At 34.0% G+C, this 22,347-nt stretch overlaps 1 protein-coding gene across 1 annotated transcript in view; it reads left to right on the top strand.

Moving 5' to 3' along the window:
- Window positions 1-22,347, top strand: part of LOC124082246 (transmembrane protease serine 11A) — a 51,861-nt gene that overhangs the window by 18,338 nt on the left and 11,176 nt on the right. The window contains exons 4-7 of the mRNA XM_046428720.1: window positions 8,876-8,943; window positions 11,839-11,999; window positions 16,648-16,686; window positions 18,597-18,768. Coding sequence (XP_046284676.1) covers window positions 8,876-8,943; window positions 11,839-11,999; window positions 16,648-16,686; window positions 18,597-18,768 — 440 coding nt within the window. The remainder of the gene's footprint in view (window positions 1-8,875; window positions 8,944-11,838; window positions 12,000-16,647; window positions 16,687-18,596; window positions 18,769-22,347) is intronic.

The following is a 22,347-nucleotide window of genomic DNA, read 5'->3' as shown; positions in this document are numbered from 1 at the left end:
ATGAATAAAGTTTCATATGTCCCACACCTTTGCTAACAATTGCGTATCTTAGTCTTTTATGGCTGCTACAAAAATATATATTTCATAAAATGGATGACTTAAACTACAAACATTTATTTCAAACAGTTCAGAAGGTTCAGGAGTCCAAGACGAAGGTACCAACAAATACAATGTCCAGTGAGGGCCTGCTTCCTAGTTCACCAAAGAGCATCTTCTTGCTGTGTTCTCACATGGTGAAAGGGGCAAGAAAACTTCCTTTTATACAGACATTATTCTCTTGAGGGCTCCATCTTCATAGCCAAATCACCTCCCTATCATTCCATCACCTAATACTATCACCTGGAAAATTAGGTTTGCAAAATATGAATTTAGGGTACACAAACATTCATTCCAAAGTATTTGGTATTATTTGGCTTTTTTTTTTCTTTTCTGGATATTATTTGTCAGGCTATCAGGCATCAAGTAGTATTGTACTCATTATTTAATTTGCATTTTTTTAATTACTAATGAGTTTGTGCATTATTACCTTTACTTACCCACCTTTTGGGCTTTTGTGTCTATAAATTGCTTGAATATATTCTTTGCCTTTTTGTTCTATTAGAACCATTTTTTAAATTCATATTGCTTTGTAAGAATTCTTTATAATTTTTAGATATTAATGTGTCAGTTGTTGACATTTTGCTTCTACTAATACTTACCAAGAAACAGAAATCCATAAGTTTGAAGTAATCATATCTATTGATTTTCTTTGCCTTACAAATGTGGTTGAAGTTTCTTTTAAAGAGGTTCCTCCCTCTTTATATATCACAAAAATATTTTAGTATATTTTCTCCTATTAAGTTTATAATTTTATTCTTTTTATTAGGTCTTTAATGCTCCTAGAGAATACTTTGAATGTGATATTAGATATGAATCCAAGTGTCTTTTAAAAATATAACCAACTAAACAATCTAAGTTTTCCCAAATATATAGTATAATTATTGAGCTCACTGAATTTCTTGTCACCTGGATCTACTATAGAGGAAATATGATCTGTCATCTCAAATTGTTCCCAATCTTTTTGGAGAGATGTGAGTAACACACATGAAATTGAACAGCATGACATGATATAATTAAGGATTAAATTGTAGGTTGAAGGAAATAAGTGCAGAAGATTTTCAAAGAAAGAGAAGATGAAGGAGAGTTCCCATGGTTCATATTATTTTACACTCCTTTAAAGGAGGCAGGTGTTCTTCTCCCCCGACCTCCGCCCTCTACAAAGTTTGCTTTAGAAGAATTATAGGAAGGATTCATGCCTCCTTCTGAGTCACTCCTGTTTATTGTTGCTAAATCCTAATGAATACAACCAGATTCTTTTCTCTCTCCTGTATGGGTGCTAATTAGATCATCAAGAAAGACAGGTTGCAGGCCCTGTTCTCCCACATAATTCTGGCTTTGTTGATTTGAATGTAAATAGAGATGCAAAAGAAAATGAGTTTGTGCTCACATACTGCTAAAATTCATCCCAGTTCCCTGAGATGGTGGAACAGACTATTTCTTCCCTCATATCATCTTTCAGAGAAGACTTTAGTAACCAGATACTAGTAAAAATGTTCCTAAATTTATGATCAGCTTACCTCCCAATAAATTCATTAAAAATATCATAGGCTGGAAATGCACTGAATATATTTAACCTACCAAATATCACAACTTAGCCAGGTCTACCCTAAAAATGCTCAGAACACTTACATTAGCCTAAAGTTGGCACAAATTTTCTACTACAAAGACTATTTAATAAGAAAGGGTTGGATGCCTCATGTAATTTATGGAAGGTTAATTTACTGAAGGAAATAAAACTAGCAAATGATACAGGGTTAGCATTTGAAAGTAAGCATTCTGATTTGAAATTCTATGTTCCAATACTAACTGCTATCCTCCAAGCTGCTTATCATCCAAAAGAATCATCTGCATGATTTTACTTCCCATCTATCATGCCACAAAATACTAGAGGAATCATTATTATATTAACAAGAGACAAAGACCACTATCTGCATTAACAATGGCAACAGCTGAATTTACTTAGGATTTTCTCTCCCTAAAAACACTACTCCTGGGTTAAGGAAGTTCTAAATTTTATTTTCTTTGTACTCAGGAACACCAGAAATAGGCCCACAAATCATCCTCAAAATATATGTGTAGAGTTGTAGAGACAACAAACTTGGAAACAGAAAGTGATACAAAGAGATACATGCAGTTTAGGAACACTCTCTATTAGAAGGGAAAGGCAAGATATTGGATTCCTCCGACAGGCACTGCAGCAGGAAAGTATACTGAGAAAGAGATACTAGGTCAAAGTAAACTTAGCAAAGGTGTGAAAGATTACCTGAAATTTGGAATAGGAGAAGGAAAGGAGAGTGAAAGATGTCCAATGTTTGGAGTCAGGCTATGGTCCTATGCCTAGAAAGACTGAATTTGAAAACTTGGAGAAAAGATAAATAATAAGAATAAGCAGAACTGGGTGTGATGGCACACACCTGTAATCCCAGTGGCTCCGGAGGCTAAGGCAGGAGGATCTTGATTTCAAAGCCAGCCTCAGCAATTTATCAAGACCCTAAGTAACTCAGTGAGACCCTGTCTCTAAATAAAATATATTTTTAAAAAACGGCCGGAGATGTGGCTCAGTGGTTAAGTACCTGGGTTCAATACCCAATACCTAAAAAAAAAAGAATAAGCAGAGACTTGCAAGAAACTTTCTGCTTAGAGGTTAGAAAAACTGTATGTAGAAAGTGGCTGCGTTATTTGAGAGCTCAAACTTGCACTCATCCTGTAATTGAATATTAGGTGTGACTGAAAATGGGTGATATGTATGACTACTTCCACTTTCAAAGTGTCTCATTTGATTCCTGACAGGAAAAGCTATTTGTTGTACATTTCATGTCTAACCCATAATATTAACACTGAAAGTAAGGTATTATTATCCCCACCTTATAAATAAAGAACTGAGATCTGAAATTACAAATAGTAAATGATGGAGGGGAAGTTTAAAGTTATATAGATAATTCTAAACATGTACTCTTTCAACTAAATCAATCTAATTGTCAGGAAGAAATTCAGCTATGATAGGAGATAAAATTATTAAAACTATATCAATTCATCTTTCATTTAAATTTTTAAACCCACAAAGATTATAAATCCTCTGTGCTTTATTTTATCATGTTTTCTTAATATATTGGGTTTATATTATAGAAAGATGTCTTCATCCTCATTTCCTTGTATCAATTTTTCAATGATGAAGGCAACAATAGGAGCAACTATAACAGACAGGAAGGAAGTTAATGGATTTATTTGCATATGTAAGTTTAACAAAATCCACAGTTGGAAGAAGGGTATAGATGGGTGTGCTTTTTTGTGGAAAGTTTTTTTGTGTGTGACAAGAAGCAATATGAACCATCTCTAAACTTCTCGATAAAGTTGTGAATATAGCATAGTCTCCACTCTGCCAAGTTATCTGTTTAGCTTATCATTCATCATTCAGTAAATGCAGCATTGTATTAGGCCCTATGAAAAATATCCCCCCTTCCTCCTTTCCTTTTTCCCACTTTCTCTCAAAATAATCAAACTTAGAGTTTAAAAAAACAACACACTTGGAAACGACATGAACTTTCTAAATAATGACCTTTCCTTGCTTTGAGCATTCTGGTCTTAAATACATTTAGTACAATTTTTTAATATATCCAAATTAGATATTTTTCTTTTAGAAATATAATTTGCCTACTTAAGTTATTATGGCACACTGAAAGCTGATACTTTATCCTTTAAATCTTTCATTACAAACTATTTTTTACAAATTTACCTTGCTTCCCAGTCTCGGGAATATTAATCAATTTAGGATAATATTGTTCAGTATATTGTTATTGTAATATATGTGATTAGTTATTAGTCTGTTTCCTTTTAACATTCCACAAAAAAAAAAAAAGAAGAAGAAGAAGAAGAAGAAGAAGAAGAAGGACTAGCAGCAATCAAAAAAAAATGACTGGTAACATGATAAAATATTTAACCTTATTTGGTGATTTCATTACCTCCTGGTTTAAGGTAATCATATAGCACTCTTCTCACAAGTCCACAGACCTCAAATGATGCTGGATCCAGCTCCTTTCTCCAGTAGACATAGCAATAGGTTCAAAGCTATGGGTGTTGGACTTTATCCCTGGAAGGCCAACAAGCCTTAAAATCCTGTGAGCATCTCTAGGTGTTCAGGCTAATGATATCCTATCCAGGCTTGAGAGAATGACTACAGTTCATTTCTTCAATCAAAATTATCTGGGCCGGGCACAGTGGTGCACACCTATAATCCCAAGAACTCAGGAGGCTGAGAAAGGAGGATCACAAGTTAAATGCCAGCCTCAGCAACTTAGCAAGATCCTGTCTCTAAATAAAATATTTTTTTTTTTAAGAAAAAAGGACTGGGGATGTGGCTCAGTGGTTAAGCACCCCTGTATTCAATTTCAGCTACCCCAAACAAACAAACATATAAACCAAAAATCTGGAGATCTAAATAGATTCAATAAAAACTTTAATGGATTGTAACAAAAGCTACCAAGATTATGGTCCTTATTTTTGGAAGTGTTCTTGCAGTTTCAGGTGCACTTGGGCACCACTCGCAGCCTGTCAGTGGGCAGCAGTTCTTGGTGGTAGCCAACCTATGTGATGACTCTGAGGTCAGCACTACAAGGACATTAACAAGCTCAGAAGCTGGATGGCCTTTACTTCAGTCCTGGCTCTGTGGCTTACAACTGTGTCATCTTGGGCAAGTCACTTCCTCATCCATATAATATGAATAATAGAGATTCACTTCAGATGGTTGATGTTAAAAACAAATGGGCTCAAATACAAGGGAGTTTGTATTTGATGCACAGTTGGCAAACAACAGTGATAATTACTCCTTTTGTTATAACACTTGTAGCCTCACCAATGAGCTTTCCACAAGAAATCAAACAGCCTAAAAATGTCCACAAGGAAAAAAATTTCCCTTCTAATAATTCAGGGGCAATTTCTTTTTTTCTCTAGGAGCCTTAATCACAATTTGATGTATAAAATACAGTAAAAATCCTTGGAATTATTTCCTAGTAAATGCAATCATTTCTGAGAAATAAATTTTCACATTGATTCATTTAAAAAAAAGGTGCATACCTATCATAGGCAAAGCACTATGCTAGATACTGCAGAATATCTCTATGCACAAAGAGTTTGCAGTTTAGTAAAGGACATCCTACCTTTACATAAAGAGTAAGAAAGTTTGAGAGGGATAAGAAAAATTGAGACAAAATAAGGAGAGTGCAAAATTAGTCTGAGGATGAAAAACTAACCCTGAAGAAGGTATTATCTGGAATGGATCTTAAGAAGAATTGTGATTCAGAAAAGTAGAGCTAGCAGAGGGTGTTACAAACCAAAGGAATGGCCTGAAAAGGACAAGTACACAGAAAAATGAGGGCCATGCCTGTGAGTTACTGGTATCTAGAAGCCTGAGCAGGCAAGCTGGTGACAGATGGTGAAGCCTTTAAATGTTTGGCATTATGAACAACAGCTCAACTGCAATTACACCGTACTCTCTATTCCCACCTTGATTTCAGCCCTGTAGCAATGTAACTTCAATCAAGTCTTATTTAAACCTAAAGGTGTGTTTTTAAAAGTGTATCTTATACTATCCTTTGTATGGTATCCTTAATATAATTAAGAGAAAGCCACTGAATCTAAAGTTTTTTGTAGAGTATTTTCAGTTCCTTTCCTTCTCAGGAAGTCATCTGGTGTTGATAGAATCAAGAGCTTTATATTCCATTTGCCAACCTTCATTGGCAAGTCTCTTTGAAACTCACAGTCTCAGCCCTGCAATACCCCTTATGTGAACGTACAGAAAGCTGGTCGGGAAGCATGTGATAGAGAAAGGCAGCAACATGTGTAAACATAGATCTGTTTAGTACAGGAATGAGAGCTGAATGGCAGGGTGTATCTGTTTGTTTGAGTTGACAACCTCTCCCCAACTCTTTAATTAAACACCCAACTAACCTTCAATTGACCTCTTAGAACTTAATCTCAGTGCAACTTCCAGCAATCCAAAATCAACAAGCAGAAAGAAGTATCAACCTACCTGAAAAGAGGTCTTTGTTCAATGTTAGGAGATAAATTACAGATCTCTCCAAATGCCCAAAAATGAGAGGTAGGAAAGATTTACAAATCACTAACTCTACTAAGTTGCATAAATAGCAATAAATTTATAAGTAACTGGTGCACAGGTTTGAAAAAAAAATGTTCTCTAAAACTATTGGGAACTTGGAATGCTATAATGTGCACAGAAAGAATGTTTCTGATGATGTAAGCATTAACTTGTCAGGCAAACACAATTTCAGGGTCTCTTGAAAGCTCATTTATGAATAAACTCCATTCAGCAATAAGTTTTTTATGTTTGTGTTTTCTTGGATTATCCCTCTGTTGTAACTTCATTAACATAAGAACTCTTTCTACCAATTTTTGAACTTCTTTTCTCAAAGTGTTGTCTTCAGACTGCCTGTATCACCTCAAGATCCCTGAGCCTCATCCCAGATTGAATTAATGAGTCTTTTTAGAGACAGAGTCCTAGAATTTGAATTATAAAGAAGAAAATTTTTTATTATTGTGATCACATAGGTTATTTCTACTTAGATTCTTTCTACATTATTCTTTCAGTTACTATCTTCCCAGAGAACCTAACTGTTAAAAGATGGAATTAATACTGTGTCTAGCTGTTTTTTTCCACAGGCATGTTCCAGATGGATGCTATCATACACGGAGTTGAAAATTATCCACAAGTTACAAATGGCCAAGAATCAATTGCACATGGAACTTACTCAGGGGATAATTGCCAACCAAACTTCTTTAAATATCCAAGTGCCATTTACTTTTAATCCTTTTAAAATTTATTGCTTTTCTCCCTGTTTCTTTTGGTTTGTCTTCTCTTTTCTTTTTTTTTTCCAGACTTTCCTCCCATTACCAAGGAATAGTATTGACTGTGGGTAAAAAGAAATGAATATGCCATTGTCACTCTTGCAAAAACACATCTTGTAAAATAGTTTCATTTCTAGAATACAAGCTGCAAACCACCAAATTTATTCTTTTCTTATGTATGTACAGATAAGGGCATATTTTAAATACTAACAATTTATTCTTTAAATACTGCCTTTGAACTTATGTTTAAAGCTATTATCAAGTATATGTTTTACAAGTATTATACCATGTTATCTTGATCAATCAACTACATGAAAGCTTATTGCTATGTGTTCTAGGAAATAAATTGAAGTAAAATTAGTATTATATTTAACAAAGAGGCAAGACCTGAGTTTAATCCTTGTTTGTCATTATTTAAGTCCTTGTTTTTCATTATCTGTGTAAAGCCAGGAAAAGTCACATAATGTCTCTAATTCAGTTTCCTCTTTTAGTAAAACAGTGAACAATAATTCTTTTTACCATAAATAACTTTAAGGATTAAGGAAATAATTAATATTTTGGTTCCAAGTGAAGCATCTATGAATTCCTGATGGTCCTAACTTATTCCTTGATCCCTAAGACACACTTCCATTCATTGTTTTTGTTTATTTTATTTATTTATTTATTTATTTATTTATTTATTTATTTTTAGTTAGTGGGTTTTCCTGCCCCTTCCTTCCGGATTTAGGATCCCCTGCCCCATCCACACATTCGGCTCATCTGTTGTCTACCATGACCTCTGGTACTTGCATTAAGATGACATTTTTGCCACCAAGTGGTTACTAGGGGATATTGTCAGGCAAACTCTAGGTGTGACAGACCACAACAGCATGATGCTGTGTGGCAGGCAGTTAAAACTGTTGCATATGTTCCAAAGTCATTTGCTTTTATTCTTCTTTTTCTTTGGTGACATAAACTAAATAGTGTAATTCTTTTATTTATCTATTTATTTTTTGAATACTGAGATTGAACTCAGGGGCACTCAACCACTGAGCCATATCCCCTGCCTTATTTTGTATTTTATTTAGAGACAGGGTATCACTGAGTTTCTTACTGCCTCGCTTTGAACTCGAGATCCTCCTGCCTCAGCCTCCCAAACCTCTGGGATTATAGGCGTGCACCACCAAGCTGGCTAAGAGTACAATGTGATCTGTTATTGTAACACTATCTTACTTTCTCTTCCTTTGTTATTTACCCTAAAGTTGATAATCAACCATTTAAAAATCTTTGTCTCCTAAGTCCCTAGTGCCTCCACCTTGTCTCTTACAACCAAAGACCTGCAGAGAAGTTAAGACCTACAATGTCAGAATTGGGGGTAGGGAACCACCAGCAACTACCTATCAAAACAATCCTGAAATTTTATGTGTTTCATCTTCCTAGCCTTGCGAGTGACATACCACTATCTTTGTCTTACAGGTTAGGAAATACGCTCACATTGGTTCAGTCACTTTTCCAAGGCTGCCCGGTTCATGAGCAAGAGAATAGGTTCAAACCCAGGATGGAGATAAAGTCCTCTCTACCACTTCTCAAAGCCTTGTTCTATGTTCCATCTCTATGGTGCCTTTCTACTAAGAAAAAATGTATAGTGATATCTTCTATTACAAATATCACTCCAAACATTAGAAATTTATGGGAAGACTTTTAAAAATATGATTGTCTAGGTTTCTGTAAGACCAATTGAAACCAAAATTCTGGAAGATGAACCCCCAAATCATGTTTTTAATTGAGCAAATAATTCTGTTGTAAAGTTTGAGGATTGCTGATTTAAATGATGATGTTACTCCTGTGAAATTGTATTTCTGTTGTTTTAACATTTATTCAAGAGTATAGTATTATTACAAGATATCTTATTAACAATAGTTTTTCTCTGTAATCACAGGTGGATGAAATATTTATTAATTCAGCCTTGAACAAGCACTATATCAAGAACCAAATAATCAGACTAACGTATGTATGTTTGGGCAAAGGGATAGTCACAAGCCTGGAGGGACAAAGGGCAAATGACACAGGAGCCTCATATATGTGACCGTTTGTACTAGGTTATTGGCTAGGATTCTTCATAAACATTACCTCCAATAATCTCAAGATATAGGACTGACCACCATTTTGTAAACTAAAAAAAAAACAAAACTAAGATTTGGGGATCAGGGTAAATGATGTGTTCAAAGTTCCCCAATGGACAGTTCTGCCCCAAGTGACAGAACCAGGACACAGACCCCACTGATGATTTATGAGCTGGAATCTGTCAAAACCCAAAGCCTCAAGAAAATCCAGCAGCATGTCATTGCATGCACCGAGTTATATGCTTTTGACAGATAAGTCATTTCAAAAACATTAAAAAGACAAAATTGACTACAAAAGGTAATCATGAGTTTTACCTATAATAAAACACTAGTTACAGGAGGCATGTCCAAACAAAAAGATCTTCCTGCATAAATAAATGTTCTTTTGTTATGGTGGAGAGAAAAGACTCTTATCAGTTGTAGATATTGTCCAAAGGTTTCAACTGTGTTATTTCGAAAATCATGCAACAGAACATATATGTCATATGCACAAACCCATGAACATGCATAGCTCATGTTCTTTTTTGGGGTGGGAGGTACTTGGGATTGAACTCAGGGGCACTCGACCACTAAGTCACATCCCCAGCCCTATTTTGTATTTTATTTAGAGACAGGGTCTCACTGAGTTGCTTAGCATCTCGCTTTTGCTGAGGCTGGCTTTGAACTCACGATCCTCGTGTCTCAGCCTCCTGAGCCACTGGGATTACAGGCCTGTGCCACAGTGCCTGAGTCATGCCTCATGTTCTTAGGGAAAAAGAATCTATTCAGACATGAATTTATTTGAAGGAAATAATAATCACTTTTATTACCAATAGACTAATAATGCCTTATTGATAGACTTATTCCAAGTTTTTACATTTTTACTGATATCTAGGGACTTCCATAAGGATTATATAATACAAATTAGACAATTTAAAAGATAAAAGCATTCCTAGATTTCTAACTTTGTTTGCCATAGCATTCTAGCATTATCATCACTGCATGAATTCCTTTGGATTTGTAGCCACTACCATTATGCAATATTTTGTGGGGAATCCAGAGAAATTCTATATGGTAAACAGTATTAATTCCTCTGATTTAATATGAAAAATCACTTGGTTACCTGTTTTCCAATTTGACATAAAATTCTGATGATTTATATGTCTATATTCCAGAGCCTAAATGGACCACAACACATAAAATGTTTCAGAATTAATATAATTTACTCTTTTCAGTCAAAAATTCAGGAAGATAGGCTTCCAATGTTTTTTAGAGCTTTGATCTTTTGTAGCATAAAAATAAGAGACATGGCAGATTAATACATATTAATTTTAGTTTTTAAAAAGACCTTGAATTAATTTGGTTTTCCTATTTGAAGAGAGTGTAATACTTCAGTTCCACTGGACTGCAGATTAGTACAATCACTTTGGAAAGAAATATGGAGATTCCTTAAAAAACTAAGACTAGAATCACCATATGACTCAGATATCCTCCTCATTGGTATTTATCCAAATGAGCTAAACCAGCATACTATAGTGATACATGCATACAATTGTTTATAGAAGCACAATTACTATAGCCAAATTATGGAACCAGCCATCAACAGACAAATGGATAAAGAAAATCTGGTACATATACACAATGATGTTTCATTCAGCTATAAAGAAGAATGAAAATGTGTCACTTGCTGGAGAACATCATGCTGACTGAAACAAATCAGACTCAGAAGTGTCATATGCATTCTCTCATACGTAGAAGTTAGAGAGATAGAAAGAAAGGAATAAAAAAATGGTAGGAGATGGGTCTAATGAAAGTAAGAAGAAGACTAATATAGTAGATGAACAGGATCAAGAGAGAGGGAGAAAGGGAGGGCATAGGGAAATACTGGGGAATGAAATATACCAAATTATACTATGTTCATGTTAGATTATACCACAATAAATATTGCTTTTGCATAAATTATACTGCATTAATTAAAATAATAATAACAGTGAAAGAGAGATCAGTAACGTAGAAAAAGTAGATCTAGGGAGGCAGGAAGGGAAAGAAAGGGAAGGAACCAAGGAATGTGATTGATCAAATTATGTGCACATTCCAATATTGCATAATGAATCCCACTATTATGTATAATCATAATGCACCATAAAAACAAATTTTAAAAACACTAAAAAAAAGTTCAGTTCCATAGGTGAAGAGTCTTGAACCACTTTGTATGAAAAATTCAAAAAACTGAGCATGCTTAATCTAGAGCATACTCAGGGACCACACTTTATTATCTTCAAATATTTATGTGGAAGAGGAAATTGATTCATTGTGTATGTTCCAGTTTCCCTTAAGCCTTAGGGAAAACATAAAGGGAGATATATTGCAACTTAAAATAAAGAACTCTTAGAATCGGAGTTGACCAGAGAGAAAACAGTCTCTTTGGGAAGTAAATTTTCCATTATTTTATGACTGCGTTGGGTTGGAGGACCACTTGTCATGGATGGTGTAGAGGTGGTTCATTTACCAAATGTATCATTGATTGACCTAAGAGAACAGGAAGGTTTCTTCCAACTTTCAGAATTTCTTACTTTGATGATGACTTTTTAATCTGAATCTCACCCAACTGCTGTAATAAAATAATAAAAGGCAAGAGGAAACATGTGAAATGGCATTAGGTAAGACAGTGACACATAGAAGAGTATGAATGTGAATTAACACTCATCAATTGAGTTATAATTCAGGAGAAAAAGATAAAGAGTGTAGGACAAAACCAGATGCATTCTTTGAATATGTACTTTTCTCTTGCATGTTATAGTCCAGAAGTAGATGGTGTAAAAGCAGACATCGTCATGGTGTTCCAGTTCCCTTCTACTGGGCAAAGAACTGTAAGAGAGAAGAAAATCCATAGCATCTTAAATCAGAAGATAAGAAATGAAAGAGCCTTGCCAATAGATGTTTCCTCAGTTCAAGTTAATGGTAAGTAGGTACTTTACCCATGATATGAAGTCTCTATTAGGTCTGTTTTTATATAATCAGAAACTTATTTGTCATTATTACCATTTCAAATAATAGCTCAAATTCATATGGAAAATTTTCTCAACTTAAGTGACCTTTCAAGGTTTTATTATCTTCTGATGAAAGCATATCTGAAGTTAGTCATCAGTGGTTTTCCTGGAAGAAATAAATTGACATTCATCCCCAAATAACCTTTACCACCAACAGAGGGTTAATGGTAAAGTCATTGCCTCCATGACTAATCAAGTGAAAATACCAAGAGTTAAGCGATAATTATATTTCTGGATGGGACCTTCCAAAAACAAAACTCATTTGTTGCCTTTATGGATAGTTTCTGTATATGGTGATGTTATTAATTTTTTGTTAAGTTTCTTCATATGAGCATTCTGGAAAATGGTAAACCAACTTTGAAACCCCGAAAGCCATCTGATAAATAATGCTTTAAAAAATCAGCAAATTATAAAAATATTCTCTAAAGCCATTTATACATAGTCCACTTTTCCCTTTTTGGTTCACCCTTAGTTCATTACACCACCATCACTTCCATAAATTAAAGAAACTTTTATCAAGACCCATCTCTACACCCTCTCTAATTCCATGCAGTATCTAATTTCTATATTCCAATGAGGTAGGGAAACTCAACTTCATAGATGTAAAAATTAGGCAAAAACAGTTAAGTAATCTAATAATTAAAGTGAGCTAAGATTCAAATCTAGACCTCTACCTTTTTGATAAACTTCATTTAAAAGGGGTTCTGTGTTCAAACACATTTTAGAAATTCTGTCCATGATATTTGTCTCTTGGAAAATTATCCCCTACATTAGCATATTAGAGATTCTGAGGAGTGTAGCTAGACAGAAACTTGTTTACCTTTGTATACCAAGCTGCTTCCATAGCACCTATTTCTGGGAGACAAGTACATATTTCCCCTACAAATTCCAATGTATACCAGACTTAAGAGTCACAAAAGAGAGTCAGAACAAGTGATTTATATTGGATGTGAAACAGGATACCCTGCCCTGTAGGATCTAGCTGACTCTTCAAGAGGAAATCTCACCAGGAAGTGAAAATCTGAGGTAATAGAATGGGCAGAAGTTTGCTGATGTGACAGTCAGCTATTCAGGGAATAAAACTGTGAACCTCTCCCAGAGAGGAAGGAGGAACCTGTCAAATACTTAATCCACCTTCTTTGTTAGGTAAGGAGGCACACAAATTGAGATTGTGAAATGGTGGCCATTCTGATAAGTTACATGTTGTTATATGTAATTTCCAGTAAAAAATTAATTTGCCAGGAACTTTAAAAGACTGAGCTATCTAAAACCAGAATGAAGCATTAAACAGTCATTATATAACTGACTTTTTGTACCTTATGGACTCAGCTTGTATGTTTCACCTTATTTTAATGATTGCACTAGATTAAAAGATAGGATGTACTGATGGAAAACTTGATTTGACAGCTACCTAACTAATTCTAACTCCACTGAGTCACTGCAGACACAAGTAATTGGCGTATACTATTGTGCCTATTTTCTCTTCTGTAAAGTTGCAATGATAATGTTTGTTCTTCCTGAAATCACAGAAATATAAGAATGCATAAGAAAATAGAAAACACAACATAGAACATTGAAGCTATTACTACTTAGGAACCTATTAAATTTGGCATATAATTTGGAAACCTGAAAGCATTAGTATGAGTGATTGGTAGTAGAAAGAGCTGGAACCTTTAAAGTTTCAGAATTTCCATTTACTCTCACCTAGGAAAGGTTCATATAGGGGAAAGCTCAGTAGCACCACTAAGGCAATTCCTATTGGCAAAAACAGTGCTTTCCAGAAATACTTCATCTTAGAACTTCCAAAAACAATAAAAATCTGAAAACATTCTAAGTCAATTCTTGAAATAACCCTGTAGCTCAACATTCAATCCATAATGTATCTAGAATCTGTCTTTTTGTTTTGACAAATAACCATGTGTGGGGAACTTCATTAGATAAATGTGTCAAAAATACACAATGAATATTACTCAGCATTAAAAGAGAATAAAATCAGGCATTTGCAGGTAAATGGATAGACCTGGAGAATATAATGCTAAGTGAAGTAAGCCAATCCCAAAAACCAAAGGCCAAAAGTTTTCTTTGATATGAGGATGCTGACTCATAATGGCAATGGGGGAGAGCATGGAAGGAATGGAGGAACTTTAGATGGGGCAAAAGGGAGGCAGTAAAAGGGAGGGGGCATGAGAGTAGGAAGCATGGTGGAATGAATTAGACATCATTACCCTAAGTACTTACGTGAAGACACGAATGGTGGGAAAATACTTTGTGTACAACCAGAGACTTGAAAAATTGTGCTCTATATGTGTAAAATGAAATGAATTGCATTCTGCCATCATATATAACAAATTAAAATTAAATAATTTAATTTTAAAAAGATAAGGGAAAAAAACAATAAACTACAAAAAATAACATTGTGTGTATTCTGGGTATCAAACTATAGCATGTAAAAAGAACTACTAATATATATATATATATATATATATATATATATATACAGTGTTAAAATTTAAATGTTTAAATATTTAATAAATAAGATCTGTGATTGAGACTAAAAAGAAAAAAGAAAAAAAAAAGACTGGGTCAGTGGTAAAATGTGCCTGGGTTCAATCCCCACTACAAAAAAAAAAGTTTTAACTTTGTAGAGTTCATCATCCTAATTTCCCACATGGAATTTATAGAAATTTCAACAAAAATTCTTTTTTTTTAATTTTTTATTGTTGGTTGTTCAAAACATTACATAGTTCTTGACATATCATATTTCACACTTTGATTCAAGTGGGTTATGAGCTCCCATTTTTACCCCATATACAGATTGCAGAATCACATCAGTTACACATCCATTGATTTACATATTGCCATACTAGTGTCTGTTGTGTTCTGCTGCCTTTCCTATCCTCTACTATCCCCCCTCCCCTCCCCTCCCCTCGCCTCTTCTCTCTCTGCCCCCTCTACTGACATTCATTTGTCCCCCTTGTATTATTTTTCCCTTTCCCCTCACTTCCTCTTGTATGTACTTTTGTATAACTCTGAGGGTCTCCTTCCATTTCCATGCCATTTCCCTTCTCTCTCCCTTTCCCTCCCACCTCTCATCCCTGTTTAATGTTAATCTTCTTCTCATGCTCTTCGACCCTACTCTGTTCTTAGTTACTCTCCTTATATCAAAGAAGACATTTGGCATTTGTTTTTTAGGGATTGGCTAGCTTCACTTAGCATAATCTGCTCTAATGCCATCCATTTCCCTGTAAATTCTATGATTTTGTCATTTTTTAATGCAGAGTAATACTCCATTGTGTATAAATGCCACATTTTTTTTATCCATTCATCTATTGAAGGGCATCTAGGTTGGTTCCACAGTCTTGCTATTGTGAATTGTGCTGCTATGAACATCGATGTCAACAAAAATTCTTATTTTGCACAAAGGGAAATATGGTACTGAGAATTTAAGTTTGAGAAACATGGCACTAGTAGAAAAAATAAGTTTATTATTATCTATTCAGTGAACCATTTAACCTGAATATCATTACAATTTTCATGTAAACTTCCTTATATCAATTTATTTTCTCTCAGTTTTACTGAAGTATAATTGACAACTAAAAATTATGTATATATACATATATATATACTCTGTACATGATATATGTTACATATGTGTTACACATATGTAACACATATGTGTGTTTTTAAATAATAGTATGTGTTTAAACATATGTTCAAATACTTAAATATATGTTTAAATATTCTTCCTTTATTAGATTCCTAATGATGTTGGAAATTGACAATAATTGACATTTACCAATATTTAGCAGATGTTAGATAAGAATACACTGTTTTAAAAAATAAAGCATTTTGATCATTTAAGAATTGTTTTAGAAGTATTTTTTTAAAGAAAGAGTGAGAGAAAGAGAAAGAGAGAAAGAGAGAGAGAATTTTTTAATATTTATTTTTTAGTTCTCGGCGGACACAACATCTTTGTTTGTATGTGGTGCTGAGGATCGAACCCGGGCTGCATGCATGCCAGGCGAGCGCGCTACCGCTTGAGCCACATCCCCAGCCCTAGAAGTATTTTAAATACAATTTTTTTGTGGGAATTTTCCAAGTTTTTTTCAACCTAAACGCTTAACCCAAAAGAAAGGCTTATGTGACATTTTAAGTAAAAGGGACAAAAGTCAACCTGGTCTGCTTGAGGCAAGCTTTGTGCCCTGGGACCCCTCTACTTACTTGCTTGTTCATGTCTCCTGAAGTGGAATACAAAAGAACTTTACCCTGCACCACTGGAAAGCCACAGTTCTGTATTAATAGAAAGTATTTGTGAATTTTAATCATCCACCATTTTTGTCTTTCACACTCCTTGATATATTATGTACTTAGTTAGAGGTTGCCTGTAAATCTCAACAAAAATGCACACATATATTGCTAAATCAGATAGCTAATCTCCTGAATCTCCTGCTCACCTATCTAGAATCCATATATGGCCAATGTCCTCTAATAATTCCTGGTCATTGAGAACAACCAAGAGAATAGCAAATTATCATTCTTTGTCCCATTTTGTTTTTCAGCAATGAGCTCATCAACAGGGAAGCTAACTGTCCAAGCATGTAAGTCTAGTTAGCTTATATAAACAAGTTGAATTTTCACATCATCAAAGCTATCTTCAAATATTAGCTCATAATTTCCCATTTATGTTTCATACTTTCTTTGGGAAAGAAAAACAACTTTGAAATAGATGTTAATACTGATTTTCAAATTCAATGACTGAAATTTTAAAGTCATGTTCAAGAAAAAACACTTTACATGTTAAAAATTCTAAAGAAAGTTTATATTTCTTGTTTGGAATAAGTTGGCTTGCTTTTCTAATTTTTTAAAGTGCTATGAAATATTCTTTCTTTCTGCTGAGAAATAAAATGATGAGATAGAGATACATAGGGAAAAGATAAACTCCATTATCTGAGACTGACCATACAAAATATACTTAATATCCTTACCTTCATAGATGACAGTGGCTTCACTAACTCACTTTAATTCACTGTGACTTGCATCTTGTAAATTTTTACAAAAATGAGGAAGAATTTGAGAAGTCATGTTTATGCTTTTGCCTCTGTGTCTTGAGAACACCCAAAATATGTTTATTCACTTATTCATTCATTCAATAAATATCTTTCAATATCTACCAAGTGCCAGAAAGTGTGCCTGGATGGTAGGTACCATTACAAATAAGACATGATCTTATTCAAACTTATAATTCCAAGATAAGGGAAGATAGAAATAAATTAAGAAATACTAAAATAGTGTGATAAATGTTTTCACAGAGAAAGAGCACAGTGCTATGAGAGTTAACCAGAGATTTACCTAACCTGGTCTTGTGGAGTTAGAAAGTGATCAAGTGACTGGGAGTAAGTGTTCTGGGCCAGGGGAGCAGAATATAAAATGTCTTTAAGTTAGTTAAAACATAGTCATTTTTTTATGAAAAATGTGAACATGGCTGAAATGCAGAATAAAATGGAGGGACTGAGGTGTGGTCAATATTAATTGAGGACCAGATCATATTGAACTATTTTTACTTTTTCTGGAGGACAATGAAGTGTGAAGTCTTCACACATTTCAGAAGGATCACTTGGCTTCCAGTATGAAGAACAGATTGGACAGGCAAACCTAGAAATAGTGGGATGAAGAAAAAAGCAGTTGTAGTTCTTCAGATGAGGAAAAATGACAGTCTAAACTAGAGAAATGACAGAGGGATGGAGATTTCTAAAACAGCTGGACATGTTTGAAGCGTATTTATTATCAGATAAATAAATTTTATTTTTTGATACTTAGTTGAAAAAAGAATTAATTGAACCTACCATATTTTCTTTATTAACATTGTGCTTAATAGTTCAGATTCCTAGCAGGACCCCTAAGTATGAGTAGCAGAAGCAGCAAAGTAATTTCTGGTGCACATGACAGAACACATCTTTATTTATGTCAATAGTGAATGTGATGTTTATATGGAAACTTCCATCTTGAAGAGTGAAGAACTGGTGATGCTACATTAATTCAAGCTCACCTTAGAAAGTAGTCACTCAGAGAAGTAGATGGGAGGGGAGTTTCAAAAAAGTAATAATATTAATAACAGGCAATTAGTTATCTGACCAGAGGGAGTTCTTCTGATGAGGAAGTCATGTCAAGTAACACTGCTGAATCACCCAAAACTAGGAAACAATATTAATGGGAGCTCCCAGAATAATTGGATAATTAACGTGTAAATTCACAGGCCCGATTTACCACTTTGTGGTGCGTAAGCTATATGCAGCTTAACAAAGCTTCAGTAGGCAACATATATCCACATCTACAAAGGGAGGGAGTAAGAAAAATATCAATATATCGAGAAATAAAGAGAATGGATGGTGATTTAGTGCATGCTTATACAATGATACATGCAATTATTGTATTGCAGTACTCTCTTAGGTTCTTTGTATAAACCATTAACTACACATTTCTTATAAGTTAATAATCTCATCTTTTTAAGGTTGCGGTAAACGAGCTGTTCCATTAATAGTCAATAGAATAATGTCTGGAGAACTTGCAGACAAGGGTGCCTGGCCTTGGCAAGCTTCCCTTCAGCGCAGTAACATCCATCAATGTGGAGCCACCTTGATTAGTGACAGGTGGCTTGTCACTGCAGCACACTGCTTTAAAAAGTAAGTTGACCTTCAACTAGACACCACTATTGTTAAAAATCCTTGAGTTTTTATCATATTCTGGGTAATAATTAGTGTCCCAAATATTACTGAAGTAAAATAAGAGAACTTTTCAGATCCTTTTCTAAAATAATGTTATACCTGCATATGTAAATTTAGAAAGGTTGGTGGGAATTAAGGAACTTATAATAATTATCCTAGTGTTCATTAATCAAGTCCTCAGAGTTTTAAATAAAGAAACTGTAAGAGAACAGAAGTGATCCTAACACAAAATATTTACTAACAATATATAAAATTAGTCCTATGTCAAACAATGCTCTCCATTTAATAATAGTACCTCTCTCTGCTAAACACTTGAGTCAATCTTATGCTGATAATAAATAATCAAATTAATTGCAAAATGAAACTGAAATCTTCCATGGATACAGGAAGTTGGTGACTGCGATGAGGGAGAATGGCACAAATCAAGTTATGTAGCATTATAATATGGAAATTGGGTAAAATTAGAGAAGTTCACAACCCAAATGAGTAATTAGCAGGAGGATAAGGATAGATACTAGATAAGAGATTCTCCTGAACGTTAAAGAATTAGAAGAGCTTCTTGAGCTACCCAATAAAACCTTGCATAATAGAGTACCTCTTGACAATACTGCTACAAAAGATAAGCCCAAGGCAAAATTAGTGTACTATCATGTAAGTTGTTTCAAATGAACAGTTAATAATTAATCAATTCTTTATTCATTGAGAGCATTATTGTACAACAAATTTTATTAAGTATAATATAAAATGACTTTTTAAAAAATAAGTTTATTTTTCAAGATAATAACCAGTTGGATTTTTTAATAACTATTGTATTTAAAATTTGGGGATTTCTTTCTAAGGAGATTAAATTTATGGCTGTTTTCCAGTATGAATTATGGCCATTACAAAGCTTTCTGAGTATCTCAGTAAAATGGGTAGCAGCAGATTTTGTGGGCAGAACATTCCAAGCCAGCTGAAGAGCTGGGTCAAATGCTTGTGGCCTTGGATTATTTATTGAACTTCACTGTATTAGGAAACAGATGAAAAACAAAAAGAGGAAATAGATTAACAAGATCATCTCACATTCCTTTAACCTATAAACCTTTTTAACCTGACTTTTGTTATCATAACACAATCCATCTTAGAGTATAAATCCATACAGAGATTCTTAATAGAATACATACATATCTTTATAACATTTAACACTAAATCTGAGCTCTAATAGATTTCAACACTAATATTTGCTGTTTCATCTGGAACAGCAGGAACCAAACTTATTTCTTCATCCATTGAACAGTTGTTCTTAGATTCTCTTTTTCAGGCCAAACATAAAAATGAATGAGAATTTCCAAATCATAAATGAAAACAAATATTATTGTTCTGTTTTCACAGAACCAACTTCAAGATGCCCTATCATATTGGTTCTTCTTCAAAAGTTTAGCTTTTGTCAGTGTCTCCCTTAAAATATACTTCCAAGGACTACACACCAAGATTGATAATATGACTAATTTCGTATATGAAAAAGTAAAATAGGAAACTATGGGACATAAAAATAATATAAATGTAATGCAAGGGTAATGGGTAACTTACTCAATACAATAACTCTATTCATAGGGTAATGATTCAGAATATCTTAAAATACAGAGGATAGTGAATGACCTACCTAAGAAATCCAGCCTCCCCATGTCCTAGATAGTATATTTTCTAGAACTGACAGATGATATGGAAGTTGTGTTCACCAAATTAGCTGATAATATAAGGCTGGAAGAGAAATGGATGTTTGGGTAAGAGAAATTTTAAACTCTTAGTTATATTAATGAGCAAGAACTAAATGATTAATTTTAGCAAGTATACATGTAAGGCTCTAACTTGGGTCAGAAAAAAAGAGTATCATTACGAAAAGCAGAAATATGCTTTAAAGTAAAAATTATTAAGAAATTTTTATCAGAAAATAGCTTAATTGGAGTCAGTTGTCTACAACACTTTATTGTGATTTAGATTTCACTTTTTAAAAATTGGAGCTCAGAATAAACTAGATGTTAGACTCTTTGTTTCTCAGAGCTGACTTGGGATAGTAAATTCTCTCCTGGATGACACACTTAAAGAGCACTTCACAAAACAAAATGCTTTCAGAGTAGAGATTCTTGGAAGGTAAAGCAAAGGGATGGTTTATTCATAGTCTCACTATTCAAAATATGGTCCACAATCCAGCAGCCCTTACACTGCTATGGAATTTGTTAGAAAGGAAAGAATTGAAGATCTATTCCAGAACTACAGAATCAGGAACTGCACTTTAACAATATTTTCTAATTATTTGTATGCACATCAAAAGTTGAGAAATATTGCCCTAGAAGATGGAAATTTTTCCTGAGAAAGCTTTGGTACAGATGATAATTGTTTTAATAGATCTGAAGTACTCTCATGTAGAAGAGATTTAAGGAATCAAGAAAGAACTCGCAAAGAGCTGCTCACAGATGAAAGGAATTCCAAGATAAAGAAAGTGATTCTAAGGCAAAGAACATGCCTCCATCTGCAGAAGAGCTCAGGCACAGACAATCACTACTTGAGAGTGTTTTTGTAGCAATGACTAGCAACAAGTATTAAGCTCCATTATGCTATGAACATTTTGTTAGGTGCTTAAGAATTCTTTTATATAATTCTTATATTCATTCTGTTAATAAGCCCTAATTGGTTAAGCCCTTTCTCAATGGGGGGGATAAGAAAATTTAAGAAACTTGTCCATAGTCACAAAGTTAGGAGAGGGCAGAATGGAAAACAAGCATATATATTCCTGATGCCAAGACTCATCTTTCAAACACTGGATCAGAGGGAGAACTAAACAATTTTTATGACCTCTCCCACCCTGAGATTGTTTGATATTATTTCAGTCTGATATAGAGTTAATACTTAAGAAAATTCATCACATATTTGTTATTTTAAAAATAATAATGAAATTTTCAGATTGTTTTTTAGGAATGGCTCCCAGGCCAGGTGTTACCATTTTGGATTTTTGCAGTTTACTTTGGAATCTAAATTCCTACACATTTATGTTTATCATCATTAATTAGCATTGATTTTCATCTGGTGGATTTGAGCTCAGGTTAGAAGGTTAAAAGTTTAGAAAGCATAGTAATGTTTTAGTGTATCTCATTTGAGTTTTTTTCAGATTTATTATCATCTACAAATGTTATAAAATACAAGGTCTATTAAATAGATCCAACAATCTAGTTTCCAGAAAGAACCTATGTGATTTTTTTGAAAATGTAAATGAGACTACATAATTCCCTTCCTTGAAAACATCAAGTGGATTCCTACTTGAATAAAATTTAAGCACTCTGTCATGTCCTATAAGATACTCCATTGCCTGTCTACCTTTCTAATCTCATCGTCCACCATCCTTAACTTCATGTTCTAAATCAAAGCCCATCTGGTCCAAGATCTTCGGATGTTTGCCTGGAAACCTGACTCCTTTATCCTCTCATTGCTTACTCCTCATCTGCCATGTCTCAACCTAAAAGTATTGTTCTCCCAAAAAAGTCTTCCCTAAATATATATCCC

The sequence above is a fragment of the Marmota monax genome, unplaced genomic scaffold (assembly GCF_021218885.2).
Source record: "Marmota monax isolate L192 unplaced genomic scaffold, Marmota_monax_Labrador192_F-V1.1 WCK01_AAM20220418_F8-fsc00132, whole genome shotgun sequence".
In the NCBI taxonomy this organism is placed as follows: domain Eukaryota; kingdom Metazoa; phylum Chordata; class Mammalia; order Rodentia; family Sciuridae; genus Marmota; species Marmota monax.
Note: the sequence above shows the minus strand (reverse complement) of the source record. Positions and strands in the feature narration are given on the sequence as shown.